General features: G+C 34.1%; 1 protein-coding gene and 1 long non-coding RNA gene across 2 annotated transcripts; both read right to left on the bottom strand.

Moving 5' to 3' along the window:
* Window positions 1–6,270: 6,270 nt before the first annotated feature.
* On the bottom strand, window positions 6,271–8,286 carry LOC133852752 (uncharacterized). Its single transcript, XR_009895975.1, has 2 exons — window positions 8,015–8,286; window positions 6,271–6,466 (listed from the first exon to the last, which is right to left on the bottom strand). It is a non-coding gene; the product is annotated as an uncharacterized LOC133852752 (long non-coding RNA).
* A 5,804-nt stretch (window positions 8,287–14,090) lies between these two features.
* LOC133852251 (pectinesterase inhibitor 6) lies at window positions 14,091–15,254 on the bottom strand. The gene has a single exon (XM_062288967.1). It carries the CDS (start codon window positions 14,927–14,929, stop codon window positions 14,339–14,341), a length of 591 nt encoding a protein of 196 aa, XP_062144951.1. The 5' UTR covers window positions 14,930–15,254; the 3' UTR covers window positions 14,091–14,338.
* Window positions 15,255–17,227: the final 1,973 nt, after the last annotated feature.

The following is a 17,227-nucleotide window of genomic DNA, read 5'->3' on the forward strand; positions in this document are numbered from 1 at the left end:
TTTGAAAATTGCGATTTGAAAACGTACAAATTTTTTATTTCCAATTCACATATAATAATATGCTTTTTTGACAACGTCCACCTTTAAAAGTTAAATTATGCATTTAAAAATCAAACTACAATGCTGTCAAACTCTTTGAGATATATATAGCTACGCTTCCATATTATTGTAATGCCAACTCATGTATGCTTTACGTGGCATGTGAATTTTTGCTATTACTAGCTAGGTGATAAAAAAAAAAGAAAAAAAGAAAGGGGGTTATTGAAGACACGTTGTCCAAGTGCAAATTATGCTTAATTGAGGCTCAAAGTATACCATTAGCTCACCCCCTAAAAATGAGAAACAAATAAAATTAGTTCCCTCCTTGCCATTTTGGATTCATTGTCCTTAGCTTGTCATGTGAGCATGCTAACTTAGCGTTTGGTTCAGGGAATCTAATATTGTCTTCGGCATTCACATTTTTTAAGAATGTAAGACTATCGAGAATGTGATTAAACCTATATTTATAAATGATTAGTCGTCATCCGATAAGATTTTTAAGAATAATAAATGATTCATTTTCTCCTTTTGTACTTCTTCCGTTCTCCCACTTTTTAAAATTACCACTGAATTTGAGATAATCATTATTAAATTTTGATCAAATGATAATTTTAAAAATCAGATGACATTCGAGAGGACACAAAAAATATTCCTTATTGCGTTACTCTTACTGTTAAACATCTTGCATGAACTATATCTTCTTCCCAAAATATTATTACATTTCTTTCGTCATGTCCAATGAGAAGAAAAAGAAGCAGCTAAGAGGACCCTCTGACCCAACCCAAAGGACTTAAAAACTATACAAAAGATGACACCAAACAAAAACTATATAATAGTAGTGATTTGGGATTGCTTTTTGGGGTAAAAAGGAAAATGCCGACCAAAATAGAATGTAGTGAATGTAGCCAAAAAAAAAAAAAAAAAATATTTAGTCATCCGTTAAAATTTTTCGTTAAATCCTATCAAAATTTATGAAATACCCATCTATTTTGACAGGATTAAACGAAAAATTTTAACGGGTGTTGAAATTGAAAAAAATTAAAAGATTGATACTCTAAATTAACATTTTTTAAAGTTTAGATATCTTTTTCAATTTTCAAAAATAGTGAAAGATGAAGCATCATAATTAAAGTTTTTCTAATCAAATTTGCATCATTTTCCATATTCACGTTCTATTTCGGTATTCTAGCCATGGATTGCGCCTAATTGCCTCAACCTCTCCTCCAAATTTCTATGAAAAATGATGATAAAGAGACAGTGAGAAGCAAATAATAGAACAACGTAGGACGGGGTGGCCCACAAAAGAAACAGGCCTTCGTTTGCTTTGCACGTCGCAGGAGGAGGATTCGTTCTCAAGCGACGTTGACTCTCCGCCAAACACGTGGCACTTATCGATTTGGCACGTTTCAATCACGAGACGTTGAGTATGGGAGATTTTTCTCTACAGTCGACCTTTCAAAAGCACAAAGATTCCTTCGTTTTTTTCTTTGCCCTTAACCCTACGTGTGAGTGAATCTCATATGGGATTCTCATATGTAGATGGTTTAGCTTTCTTTTTTCTTTTTCTTTTTTTTCTTTTTTGGGAAAAAAGGATATTTACTTCTTTCAAATTACTAAGTAATTTTCAATTTTTACAATGTTTTACCATTTTTTTTTTTAGATTTTTTCAAATGATTTGTTATATGAAAGTGAGTTTCATTTTAGCTTTTTACCTCTGTCTTTATAGGAAAGTTGGAATGACCTTCGATTTCTTTACGATGGAGGGTGATTTTTGTTGAAAATTATTTCATGAAAATTTAAGTTTATCTCTTATATATTTGAATATATATGGAAATTTAAGTTTGAATATTTAAATTTTCTTCTATTTCTTTTTATTATTCTTTGTCCCACATTGAAAAGCTATGAGTATTTTTTATGCTTTATAAGCATTTATCAAGCTTTTATATTAAATAAGATTTTGAGTATATATGTGCTAGTTGCGTCACCCAGTGCGAAGCATTGGCTGTTGCACGAACGCGTATCGCTTTGACGCTTTATACGCACTTAGCACTTTGCATCATGTACAACTGTTTTTCTAACATTAATATTTTCAAATATGTAACTGTAAACTGGTTCTGAGCTTTTAGATAAAAAAAAAAAATTATATTTTTTTTTTGGAGTTCTCAAGTTTTTTTTTTTTTTTGTTATCTTCTCTGCTGTTACAGAATTTCGATATTCAGAGTAGTATTCAGAATTTGCGATATGCACATTACATTCAGGCAGTATTGTATCCTGAGGACAAAATTGTTATATTCTCCTTTGCAAAACTTATTATTTTAAGTGAGAGACAATATTTGTTTAAGAGATAGATTTACATTCGCCTTACTGTCAATTGTTCTTCCTATACAGTTTTATTTTTCTTCTTTTTTCAATTTTATGTAGTTCCACGTATTTAGTTTTTCCAACAATTTTTGCCTACCTCCGCCTTCGAAATTTCGGAATCAAAGGGCTTGTTTGTCAAGGAACAATACATTACAGTACTTCATGTACTTTTTTTTTTTTTTTTTTTTTTTTTCATTTTTTTATATTTTTCACTACTAATCAACATCAAAATATTCTCACTTTTTTACTTTTTTATATCACATCAATAATTTTTTATTACTATTCAAATAAAAAAATTCACTACAATACTAAATTTTTTCACCTTTTTATACAAATTCTTTTTATTTTATATCACATCATCACTTTTTACTAATTTCAAAAATTAACAACCCACTACTCTATTCTGTAATGCTACTTGCCAAACAAGCCCAAAATCTGGTGGAAGTCAGAATTAGCCTTTCTAATGTACAATGTCATTGTTCTTCGTCTCGAGACGAAGAACGACTAGTACTCTTCGTCTTAGATCTGGGACGAAGATCAGGTGAACAACGTACGAGACATAGAGCAACAAAAAGAGTAGAAAAAAGATCAGGCAAATGGTAAGATCATAGAAAGACTGAGAACGTCAGAGAGATGAGTGAAAAGACCAGGCGAACGTACGGCACACAGCTACAGAGAAAATACATTTTATAGTTAAAATTCTATCGAAAACGAAAACCAACCTTCGCCCCCACCTTCGATCATATGTAGTCAGAAGCCGACCCATGCAGGTCAGAGAAAATAGGTCGGCATGCACCGGGTCAGCTGTCAGAATCACGGCTCGTCGGCTACCATCACAGCTCTAAATATTGGTTCTGGCCATAACTGTATAGCAGCCTAACATGCTCACGGTGTAGAGGACTGTTGAAAAGTCGCACACCTTCCCTTATAGCTGCCAAAGTATCCCAACTCTTGGAAGTTTCTGTACTGTATCTTTCCAATAATTTTTGTCTTTGTTAATGTGTAGGAGGCCAATCGCTTTCACTGTTATTTGCTTCCATCTCCTGTACTAAAATCTGATTTCAATCCTGAATTTTTTTATTTTTTAAAGTTTGAGAAAAGTCCAATGGGTCAGAAATCATAAATCATATATAACCTTACTTTGTTCTGTCACATTGTTCATGCCTTCCCGGTGTAATACAAACTAAATTTGACCTATCACAATTTGTATGTCATCTAATGATTAAGGGACAAAGTTTTTCAGGAACTTCTTCAATTAAGTTTATAAAAATATAGACTAAATTAAAAGAAATTTCTTCAACTCAATTCTGAGAAAATTTGTCCGTGATTAAGTGGCTTTTTTACCTATCTAATTAAGCACTGGACTATTTCCGTTTCTTCCTCCATAAATGTATTCCATAAAAAAGTATTGACAAGCAACATCACTGAACACTGATAGATAGGCCTTACATATATGTCCAAATTTGACGACAAATGTCAAGGGTTTAGTGGCTCAATACCTAAACGACTTTTAATAGGTTCAAAATTGACCTCCAAGACTCAATTATGATATATATATATATATATATATATATATATATATATATATATATATATATATATATATTGAATCAGAAGATATTGAGACTTTAGAGAGAAAGAAAGAGAATAAAAAAAAAGAAGATACATTAATAGCACTCTAAAGCAGTAAGTATTTTTGCTGAACGTAAAACTAACGTATGGATTAAGTTTGTTCACTAAATAATGTTTGGAATAAAGTAAATTTTATTTTGTGCAAATTAAATTCTGCATAAAAAAAAAATTATACGAAGCTTAATACAAAATATGTCATGCAAAAGAAATGAATTCTACATGTTTTTTTGAAGAAAAAAAAAATTAAGAGAAAGAAGCAACAAATTAAAATGATTTAGAAATAAAAAAATATAAACTAAAAAATTAGAAATTAATATTTAAATATAAAAGAAATGTCTTATTTTAACTTGTCGCTTTAGACTTCAAAATCAATCAAGCGGGCCCTACTGCCTTGTGTCGCCATTCGACTAGGTTGTATGTAGTTCGTTCATATATAGGAGTAGGTCACCAACTTTGGCAAGGAGTGTTCTCGATAACCTCTAATCTGTCGAGGGTCAGGTGTCATTAAATGCCAATTGCCCATGTGAGGGCCAGAGGAGAGTGGTGCTCCCATACCATGAAATCGGGCCTCTACCGAAGAGTCTGGATTAATAAAATGCTATGTAATTGTACGAAGGGTGGTGCAATTTCTACATATATATTATATATACCACCATAGTCACCCACAGTAAATCCTATTAACTCGTACGGTTTGTAACTCGTGTGTTCAAAATGCGCGTGATTCTCATATATATACTCTAGATAATATGAACGTGACAATTATATGTATTTTAGACATATATCAATTCATTTTTTAACTCAATTTGAAAGAAATTTTGTCAGAAAAAGAAACAATAATTATCTAGTAAAAAAAAAAATGGAAAGAAGCAAAAAGGAAATGACTAAGAAGATAGCTTCTGCAAGGCAAATTAGAGGCTACATCAGTTTCCCAGATGATGATTTAGGCCCTTCGATAAGTTCCAAGTCTAGTGCTCCGTACGTTGTCCTTAAAAATATGACATGTGGATGAGCCCAAAATAACAATCTACTAGTTGCATGCAGCAGAGCCCAACCATACTGGGCTAATTGCTTACTCCCCGAACTCTGTCTGCTTTGTTCTGATTGTGCCTGTCTTTCGTCTTTTGGTGGTTTGTCTTTTTTCTTTTTTTTTAAAATTTTTTTTTTTGGTACTTAAAAAAAATTCTACGTAAAACCTTCCCAAAACTGATCTCTCACCATCATCAAATTCCTCCATTACACAACGTCAAGAACACATCACCATACACATCAAAACACCCATTACTACAACAAAATCAAACCTTTTCATTAGGAGTGTAAATCCGGACCGAGTATAACCGGCCGGAAAACTGGATCCGGGCATTAACCGGTTTCGGGAAACCGGGAAACCCGGTTGCAACCCGGGTACCCGGCTCCAGGAAACCGGGTACTCCTGAGCCGGAGTCGGGTATTTATTTACAAAAACCCCAGGTATACCTGGGTACCCGGATCCGGATAGCTTCAGCAATTAAAAAAAATAAATTTACCCCCTTACCCTTGCATTACATGGCTTAGGAACTTAAATAGGAAGGGGCTTTTTAGTCTTTTTTTCCAAACATTTGGTTGCCCTACCTTTTCTGGTTTTCCCCCAAGCTCGCAAGCCGCCGTTCTCACAAATCTAAAATCACAAATTCACAATCTTACTTCTCGCTCGACGCTCACACAGTCACACGGTCAAGGACTCATGAGTCACGGCTTCTCGTTCGGCGTTCAGTCACTTCGCCGGCTCACTCTTCTCCTTCGCCACTCACCGACTCGTCGCCTACCAGGTAACCGACTTTGTTCTTAGTTCTTAGTTCTTCATTCTTCTTCGTCTTTCTCTGTTTCTCTACAGGTTTGGCATTTTCGAAGTAGAAACTAGAACCCAACAGGCTTGAAAGCTTTGTTTATATGCTTTCAAGTTTCAAGCTTAGGTTTTGAGGTTGGTCAGGGAATTTGTTTTCATTTTTATCCCCCTTGTCCATAAGCAAAACAAAATCACAGTTGATGTATTTATTATTCAAGTTTGTATTTAATTTGTTAATTGGATAGGAAGGAGATGCTTCCAATTTCTTGTTAATCTAATGGTCTTTAGATTAGAGAGATGGTGAATGAGAGGTTTCACGGTCAATCATGGCTGTGTATGTCATGCCCCCGTTTTGGGATATAAGGGGAAGCGAACTTAAGCTATAAAACATCTCTATAATTTAAAACATGTATACATTTTCTTATGAATAGCACATGGCTATATTTCATTATATGAATATATATAGTAGTTCTTTAATTATTACATCATATTTCTAGGAATTCAAAATAAATATGTACAATACAAAAGTTAGACCGGTCTTTATCGATCCATTGCTCTTAGGGGTAGGGTCTATGCCATCCATAAAGAAAAGATTCTGGTCTACAGTGTCATCTGAAAAGATTGGGGGAAAAAGGGGTAAGTTTGACAATTCAGTAAGGAAAACACAATAACAAAAGTGAAATTTTCTTTTCAGGAATTCTAAATATAATTCAAATAATTTAGCAAATAAAGAAACAGTTAAATGACATACAATTATATCAAATGTAGAATGGTGCATGAATCATTTATGCTACGTGTAAGTTTTAACCTCCCTTGGTCCAATATTCGCTAATTAATCAAGAGCGGCGCACGTTTGGCTCATCTCGAAAGACGACTATGAGCCCATCCTGTCGTCACAGGAGAGAGCCGTACCGAGTTGGGAACTTCCCTAGGTGAAGGCTTCCCCTGCCGGTAGCCCACACTTTAGTCCTTCCGTGTGGTTGCCATGCTACCCACATAACACATAGCACATAACACGTAACACATATATGATCCGGATCGTCTATAACATGGTACCGCGGAGGTAAAACTGTGTGCACATAAAACATGTACTATGAAATCATCAACTTTTGCTCATATGGTGCACATATAACACATATACTATGATATCATCAACCTTTGCTCATATGGTGCACATGTAACACATATACTATGATATCATCATCTTTATTCATATGGTGCACATGTATCAAATATAAATCAAGCATGATCACATGAGATTTCAATTACATCATATAACAAGAGCATATTTTTAATGGTAATATAAAAAGACAAGTAATATTAAAAGAGTTGAAAGAGTTTAGAAATTTCCCGACTTTTCTCTTAAAAAATTTTATTAAAACTTTGCCGGGGTTTTGAGGTAGTGTTTCCCTTCCCTAGTATTTTCTGAGCAGTATTTTAGCTACCTTCTACCTAAATAAATTGCAAGAAGAAGTTTAGAGAAATATTATGAGATTTGAAGCCTAAAACTTAAACTAAGGTATCATCTCCTTATTATTTCTTTTCTTTCATCAATTAATTAAACACGTATATATTATTTTTATAACAGATAAACATAATAGCTTACCAAATGTAAATAATGAGTTTTATGTTTCAAAACAAGTTAATAGAATAATAACTTTATTTTATTCTTATAAAATTCGAGCAGAATAACAGCATTAGTATCAATAACATCTAAAATATTTTAAAATATTAGGGCGGCGTAAAAACGCTTTTGTAAAATAGTAGCTTTTTACTTAGGCATTATAACAACGTGTTTTATAAATCTTTTGCTCCACTTGAAAAGCCTGTTTTAAAACACAACTTAAAATATTAGGACTTATTAAAATTCATAAAATCAGAAGCTTTAAAACAAATCTATATTTGATACTAAAAATCCTTTTTCTTTATTTTTTTCTTTTCTTTTTTTCTACCTTACTTTGTCCTTTTCTATAGACTACTTTTTGTTCCTTTCCTATACAATCACCGAGAACACAACTCTTCCTTTATTTATTTTTTTTATCAAAGTTGACTCAACTCACTCTTTTTCCTTCTTTTATTGACCGAACATGTATAAAACATATCAGGTCTTTGTCTTTATAAAATTAAAATAAACAAAAGAAATAAGGAGAATTCACTCACAAAGGAAGAACACGTTCCAGAAGTTTCTCACTTGTTCTACCTTTCTTCTCTTTCTTTTCTATACATAATACACTACCCAAACACCCACACACACACACAAGGGAGCTAACCGAACACATCAGAGGGAAAAGATTGAACGGTGTTCTGGGCTTCACCGAAAATGGAAGAAGGGGTTTGGGTCTTCTATTTTCTGGTTTTTTTTTTTTTTTTTTTTCTTTGCTGCAATATAGAGGGAGAGTTTGAGGGAGATGCAGAAAATTAAAAGGAAGAAGAAGACCGTTGGGCGTGACTTGAAGAGAGGGTGCACCTTCCTTTTATACACATTTAAACGGCTGAGATGGTTTTGATCAAAGGTTATCCAATGGTTGGGGCTGCAACTTGGGCAGCAAGTAGTGAGCTGTAAGGGTGCACGAAAGTCTCCATAGAAGCTTCTTTTGATCTCATCAGTTGGTCGAGAATCACCCTTGAGCAGCAAGTTTGATCAAAAGGCTGGGATTTATACTTGGGCTTCAAGTTTGATGAGTGTTGCGTTGGTAGCTTGCCATTTGTTCATTTTCTTTTGATCAACTCATCAAGACGTGTAGGCTTAGTTAATTTGTAAGTGTGGGCTGGGCATCAAAGTGCACATGGACTAGGACTGGGCTCCTCAGCTCCTCTTAAACATGTGGCCGGGGTTTTTAAACAAATAAAATGGCCTACTAATATAAATGTTAAATTTTCGCTTAAAATAGGGGTATTAGTTTTTTTTTTTTTTTGGGTGTTTTCATATCCTTAACGAAGTCCAAAAATTATGAAATTCGGAGGGTAGCTAAAAGATTTTGAGACAAGCATTCTGGCTTTTTGAATCGATCAAAACAGAGTTTATTTGACCCTATTTTCATTATTCTAAAGTTTGAGGTTCAACTAAATTTTTATTAAACAAAAACTATAAAAGTTCCTTAGTAAATCAGTAAATGAATATTTATTTTCATAAATATTTATATTAAAAAAAAATACGGGGTATTACAGTGTGAGTTTTCTTTACAATTATATATAAAAAATAGTGTCAATTGGATTAATCACTTCAGCATCAATTGCTGATAAAAGCTTGTTAGTGAAGGAGTGGTGTTCGGGTTTAGGAAAGGGTTTTGGGAAAGGGTGAGGGTTGATAAAAGCTTGTTAATTTTTTTTTTTTTTTTTTAAATATACCACCCCGACCGGATACCAGGTAAAACTGGGTACCCCGGGTTCGGGGCAGGGTGTTTAAAACAAAAAACTCAGGGACCCGGAGCCGGTTCCCGGTTTTTACCCAATACCCGAGAACCCGCTCCGGGTTTACACCCCTACTTTTCATAGAAACCCTAATCTCCTTTTACTTCTTCCATTTCTTAAATCAGTGGCAAAGTCAGGATTTTAGTTATAAGGGGCAAAATTAAAAGACATACTTGAACAATAATTAATTAAAGGATATATTATCAAAATAAATAAACGATTAAAAAAAATAGTTTAATCTTCCCCATGTGTGCTCCATTTTTTATGGTATTAATTGCTTTGAAGAAACATATGCATTCTAGGGACTGGTTTTTAAGCACTTAAAAGAGAAGTAGGGGGCGTGCTTAGAAAAAAGAAAAAGAAAAAGAAAAAGAAAACGATGTAGGGCATCGTTGTAATTGCCTACATGTAGGCCGGGGTGACAATTTTTATTCGTGACATGTTAAGATATAGGTATAAGACTATATAAATTAATTTTAACTTTACCCATTTAATTAAGTGGATTAAACTTTTTAATTATAATTAACCAACAATTTTGTTTTGAATTTAAAAATCGTGTCTAAAATTATTAGTGGAATGTTACTGATTCCACCTTTTCGGACAAGAAGCTTGGACAAAGCAGGTCATTGCACTTTATACCCGTCCCCACTTTTATATATGGCTATCTTATCAACCAAAAGAAGTGGAATATATATGTAATTAACAGACCACTCATGCATGAGACGGGGCTCAGTTTGAACCCATCGGATTGTACAATAGAAGAGACAGGCAGAACTAAGAGATGTGGCCCACCACATGTCGGTTCGTTCCATATGAGAAGGGTTGTAATCAATGTTTAACTGATGTTTTTTTAATACTCATGGACTCCCTTACTAATATTATGATGTTGCCACACAATTCTCAAGTCATTATATATATATATATATATTCATCGCGACTAGATTAGTAAAAAATATTGATTAAATGATTAAATTTATTATTTTTTTATTAGCTTAAATTTTTAAAATAAGTGATTATTTAATATAGTACGTATCAGAGTAAAAAGTCTTGAATTAGAACATCCTTATCAATTTATTCAATTTCAATTAAATATTTTATGTATTGAATCTCACCTATTAAAAAAAAAAGTTTAAACCCACTTTATAAGAAAGTGTTGATTAAATGCTCCTTCCGATCGACTTGAATTTTTAAGGAAAAAGTAGTGATCCATTTAACATCTTCGACTGTCACAATCAAAAGTGCATATATTTGTGTATATGAATAGAAGCTGCATGAAATTTATTATATAAAATGAAGGTAGCTAGAGAGGCATGCACTCACAGGTAAAGGCAACCAAACAATATCCTTATTTTATACATAATTAAAACTATAATATAAATGACCAAAATCCTTCTGCATGCATGTAGAACTTCTATGGATCGGTTAGGCTTTCCAAACCTTAGGTTGCGTTGTTGACAAGAGCCAGGGTGTTGTTAGCGACATAAGAAGCATTCAGAACCCAGTTTTGGCATGAGGTGGCCGAAACGCTCTCATGGTCTCAAGGATAAAAGCCTTTTATTTATTTATTTATATATATATTTTAATTTTTAATTTTTACTTTGGTCTTTGGGGTGGCCGAACCACTCACGTGGCCTATGAGGTGGTTCGGCCAATCGCAAGGGTGAAAACCTTTTTATTTATTTTTTACTTTGGCTCTTGAGGTGGCCGAACCACCCCCAAGGGTCATGGGGTTAATTCGATCACCTCCAAAACTGACCTGGGGGGTAGCTCCCCTTGGTCAAAATGGGGGTGGCCACCCCATGTGGCCCAAATGGGTGGCTGATCGAGCCACACCTATAATATTTTTTTTATTAAAAAAAAACCTTAAAAAAAATTGGGGGACACGTGTTGCAATTTTAATGGTACCATATGTCATTGACGTGAAAATTTGTTAGTTTTGGACGGATGTATCATCGTCCATCTATGTCTTTTTCCATAGCACAGGTACTACCTATGAAAAAAAAAGAAAATTAAAGGGACAAAAAAATTAAGTTTTTACACCATAAGGGATAGAAAATATTTAACCCTAATTTTTAAAGGATCTTTCTTTTAAATTCTGTGTTTTAACATTTTAGGTTGTAATAGGCTTGAAAGGGGCTCCATTAATAATATTTTACTTGACTTGTAAGATAAATGAATCAATCTTGAACTACCTATTACTCGATCTGTTCCATTGAATTTTACTCTGCCTGACTCCAGAACCTAATTTAATTTGCTCAAGATTTCTTGTAAGTGCAAGCCTAATTATTAATTGTACATGTCGCATTTATGTCCTAAATCCGAGCTTTTTAGGGTAAGGTGACATGAATTTTATTTTATTTTATTATTATTATGTGGAGAATTACACAGTTGTCAAACATGATTACATAATATAAGTTTGATGGAAGTAACAAGCTAGAAAACTAAGAGGATGTAACTAAAGAAGCATTCAAAACATATGCACAAAAGCCTAATATCCGGCCTATTTAGTGGGTAAGCAAGGATCGATTTTAGTTTAAGGATAATTGTATCGTTGGTCTATGTGATATGTCATAATTATTTTTCACTCCCTATGGTTAAAAAAGTTCATGTGAAGTCTTTGTGGTAAGCAATAATTACGTTTTACTCCCTGTGTCGATTTTCCATCTACCAGTTTGACGAAATCTGTTAACCATACACGTCAAACCCAATAAAAAATTGACACCTGTCCATCTAAATAAAAAAATATAAATTTATTAAAAAATAAATAAATAAACTTATTTTTTTTTAAAAAAAAAAAAAGAAAAAAAAATGGAAAGGGGTGGCAAAGGAGTGGTCGCGCGCCACCCCCATTAGCTGGGGGTGGCCACTGGGCCTCCCCTAGAGGTCCAGGGGTCGCCCGAATGCCACCCCCACGCCATTGGGGGTGGCTGCACGCCATCCCTGGCCACTGGGGGTGGCCTCCCCATTTTTTTTTTCTTTCTCTCTCTCTTTTTTTTTTTTTTTTTTTTTTAAATAAGTTTATTTATTTATTTTTTAATAAATTTATATTTTTTTATTCATATGGACAAGTGTCAATTTTTTATTGGGTCTGACGAGTATGGTTAACAGATTCCGTCAAACTGGTGGACGGAAAATCGACTCAGGGAGTAAAACGTAATTATTACTTACTACAAGGACTTCCCATGAACTTTTTAAACCATAAAGAGTAAAAAATAATTATGGCAATTATCATGATCCTTGAATAGTGCAATTATGGCAATTAATTATGAACTTTTTAAACCACAGGGACTAATAGTGCAATTATCCCTTTAGTTTATAGAGAGCAAAGATTAAAAGATAGCATATTAATGGGTTGTCTAACTTGTCTTGTCGACCACATTTACTTCCTTATCTTTGTAAAATAAATAAAAATAAATTTAAAAAATAGTTGGGTAGGAAAAAATAGGTTACAATTTTTTTTCTTTTTCCTTTTCTAAGAATATAGGATAAAAAAAGGTTACTAAATGTTTAAGAGGCGGGTAATACTGTTTGACAACGCCTTTTATGGGCGCATTTTACTTTGAAAAATGCTTTCTTGCATTCTGATATTATTTTATTTTGAAAAACAATTATTAAATCTGTAAGATTGACCGACACGTAAATTTTGTGTAAATCTTACGGATCCAATATTAATCGTCTGTCCAGACGAGAGGATATTTATATATATGAGAGAAGCAGAAAGCTTGGCAAGGCCCTTTCATTTAATTTGTTCTCATGCAGGAAATGGTGCCCACTTGCTCCCTGTTTTGCAGGTAATCCTATTTATGGTGTGGCTAGGGGAATTGGACTATTGTTTAGAAATGTTCAACATATAAATATGTGAAAAAACTGCTACTTTTAGGATCCCGATTGGATGCAATATTGAGCTGCCTATGTATATTTTGATTTTCACATTGGTGTTGTTGTATAAAGTGTGAACATTTATTGTACAGAAAACATTAATCTGAAATTATATAGGTCAAATATTCTAACTCGATCATGGCTAAACTAAAATTATATAGGTTAATTTTGAATTAAATTTAAAAATCGTATCAAAAATTACTAGTCTCACCCATATCACTAAGTCGCTATTCTGACAAGACAAAACAGCTCATTGCACATTATCCCCGTCCCTACCTTTATATATGGCTATCTTATCAAACAAAAGAAGTGGAATATATATGTAATAAACAGACCACATATGAGACAAGCTCAGTTTGAACCTGCACACCGGAATATTGTACAATAGAAGAGACAGGCCGAACTGAGAAACCAAGGCAAAGAAAAGCAATTCGATCGATCGGAACATGTTTCTGATCTGACTGGTACGCACAAGTCCTTCTCTCAACTCAATGATGTTGCCACAAAGTTTTCAAGCCATTAATTAAATTCATATATCTCAGTTGATGGCTAAGCTAGTAAGAAATTATTTTGATTGAGTATTGATTAAATAATTAAATTCATTATTTTTTTATTAATTTAAGTCTTAAAATAAATGGTCGATCATTTAATATGGTATCAAAACAAAAAGGTTTGAGTTCGAACATCGTCTCCGTCAATTCACTCAGTTTCAATTAAATATTTCACGTATTAAATTTCACCTATTAAAAGAAAGTTTGAACCTACGTTTAAGAAACTAGAAAGTATCGAGTAAATCTCCTACTTATCTACTTAAACTTTAAAGAAAAAGTAGTGATGGATTTAACATGGTAACATTCACAATCAAAAGTGCATATATTTGTATATATCATGAATAGAAACTGCATGAAATTTATTATATAAAATGAAGGTAGCTAGAGAGGCACTCACAGGCAATGGCAACCAAACAAAATCCTTATTTTATACGGAACAGGAAATGGAGAGAATCTTCTCCACTTATTTATAAATGAGGAGCGTAGTTGTTTTTTCATATTTTTATGGAATGTAAAAAGATAATTATGTTCCTACTTTATAACTAAATGGAAAGAAATGGAGATGATCCAAATACATTTTATACATAATTAAAACTATAATATAAATGACCAAAATCGATCCTTCTGCATGCATGTAGAACTTCTATGGATCGGTTGGGCTTCCCAAACCCGTGGTTGCGAGTTTGTTGACGAGTGCCAGGGCGTTGCTAGTGATATAAGAAGCATTCAGAACCCAGTTTTGAAGCGACTTAACATGCTTTCCCTTATGGCCTTCAAAGCCATCCAAGCAAGTATCTTCATTGGTGAGCGCCGCACTGATCCATGTATTCAGGTCGCCCATTTGAATATCGAACGTACTTTTGCTCAGGTTTCTGAGCACACCCAGCGATTTGTGAAGCTCGTCAACCGCGTCTCGAAAGCATTCAATGCAATCGGAGAGGGCAGCTCTGTTCCTTCTTCCTCTCAAAAGCTGAAACTCCTTCAATTCTGTCAAGTTCTGAGCAACACTCTTCACCTCGCCTATTGTCACCGACACGCCCGCACGTGCCCACTTGCTCGGGCTTCTCTTGGCAGTGCTTGAAAACGATGCTAGTGTGTGAACACAGAGGTCTTGGTACCTCGTCACGCTGCAGGCATCTCGAACATAGCTGTCGTCTCCCTTTGCCATGAACCATGCAAGAAACATGAACGTCGACACGAATATGTGAATGCATGCTGCTGATGCCATTCTCATTCGAAATTACTGAATGATCACTACAACAAAGAGTACTACTCCATATAAGAAGAGTAAGGGAGATGCATGCTTTTCAATGTAATTGAATTCCTTCATTTCAATGGCATGTGAAATCGTAGAGCTTTTTCAGGGAAAAGTTTCTGAAAAGGATTTTGGTGACTTGGAAAGGGTGATGAGAGCTAGCTTTTTTCTTTTCTTTTCTTTTTTGTTGCAGGTGGAGATATGATTCGGCGAGAGGCTGGTGAGTGCAATAAAGAAAGGGAAGGCCGGGGAGGTGGTGACTGGGAATAGGTGGGTGATATTAAGGATTAATTGTGTGGATGGCAGCTGGTGAGAATTGTGGTATTAATTGAAGACTGTGGTCCATGGATGAACCGATATTGAAATGAAGGTGACACGATAAGGTGCCGAATTGGAAGGCTTAGTGTGAAGCGAAAGTCTTTTCATCAGACAGTACGACGTAGGAAAATTATATACGGTGGATGTATTATTGTATTATTTTTGTTAGAGCGGATAATTTTTGGCACAACTTGTGAATCAAATATAAAATTAGTGGAATATTGTTGGTGAGTTTGGCCCGTTTAATTAAACGGTTTGAATTAGGGTTGACTTATATAATTTTATATATTCATGCTTCGACACGACTTGAATCCGACCAAACACAAAATTAACAAGTTATAATTGAGAAGGTCTAATTAACCTGTTTAATTGAATGAATCAGATTAGAATTGACATATATAATTTTATACTCATATCTAACATGACCCAAATTAAACACGTGCACAGAAATTGCATGTCACGAACCCCTACTTTTTGTATGCATGGCATACTTGCTTAAAGTTTATTTCAGAGTTCAGATCCATAACCCTATTCAATTCACATGATTTTGTTTGAAATTTGGTTACAATTCACGTGAGTAGTATTAACAACAACCATTTCATCAGCTTTGGCAAGGCCCTGCATGTACTTTGGTACTTACCTTTTGGGGGTTTTATTGGTCATGTGTTACTTAATAAACTTTCTTTAGTTCTACTATTTTCCATACATAGAGCAACAGTTCAGGTGCCTCTCCATAAATTTCAGGCTTAAAGCAACAAGTTTAAGTAAGATTTTTTTTTTAATATTTAAATATTAATTAAATTAAATTAAATATTTATATTATTATTTTTTATTTAATATGTCAGTTAGAGCCACTACAAAAGAAACTCCCATTTATTGACATTTTTTTCTTGACGATTTTTAAAACCGTCTAGAAAAAAAAATTTAATGACGGTTTTTTAAAAACCGTCCGTTAAATAATAAATAACGACAGTTTTAACTACATCGTCTGAATTTTTTTTTTTTCCTATTTTATTTCCAGACGGTTCAAGGAAAACCGTCTGTAATTTACAAACGGTTTTCCTTGAACCGTCTGGAAAAAAAAAAAATCCACCACCTGAATTTTTTTTTTTTTTTTTAAAAGAAAGAACTAGATCTCTCTCCCTTAAAAAACAAAACAAAAAAAAAAGATCTCTCTCGACCTCATCTCTCCCTCTCTCTCTCTCTCTCTCTCTCATTCTTGTTCTTCTCTCTCCGGCCGGCGACTGAGACGGGCTACGGGATCTGGACACGGAGTAGGTGATGTCGCTAGGGTCGGATCTCAGGTCGGATTTGGCCGAAACCCACGCCCGGGCGAATCTTTGGCTAGATAAATAGAGAGATCCAGCCGAAATACGTAGATTTCTTGCCGGTTCTCTCTTGCTCTCTCTCTCTCCCCCCCTCCAACCTCCTCGTCACCACTTTCTTCTAAACCACTGGAGGGATCTTTGTTTTTTTTTTTTTTGTAAGTAAAATTCTTAGGTTTGATTTACATTTTGTGTTTGTTTTGGGTTTGGATTGTGATGATTCACGACTGAAAGACGGGGTTTTGAAAAGGGTATTCCATGTGATGATTGACTGATTGTGATGTTTTTTGGGTTTGGATTGTGATGATTCACGGATTGTGAAAGTTTTGGGTTTGATTTGTGAAGGATTTTTTGACACCCGGGATATGTACCCCGTGACCAAATCTTTCGTTGATTTCCGATGGAACCAGAAGGAGACTAGTGACCTGCCGAACCCAAGAAGCCCGATCCTTTGATAGGTTTTTGGTAAAACCGGAGTTGATTTTCGGTGGATATTTCCGACTGAACATAGAAGCTGCTATGACCGCTGGAAAAAAAATTTATTATATTAAATAATAATAATAATTATTATTATAAAAAAAATAACTATTTAAAAAAAAAATAACAAATTCTGGATTATGGAATTTTTTTAGAA

This window comes from Alnus glutinosa, chromosome 12, assembly GCF_958979055.1.
Source record: "Alnus glutinosa chromosome 12, dhAlnGlut1.1, whole genome shotgun sequence".
Lineage (NCBI taxonomy): Eukaryota > Viridiplantae > Streptophyta > Magnoliopsida > Fagales > Betulaceae > Alnus > Alnus glutinosa.

Excerpts from the sequence above, each read along its gene's own strand:
- LOC133852251 (XM_062288967.1), bottom strand. The coding sequence starts at position 14,929 with ATGAGAATGGCATCAGCAGCATGCATTCACATATTCGTGTCGACGTTC.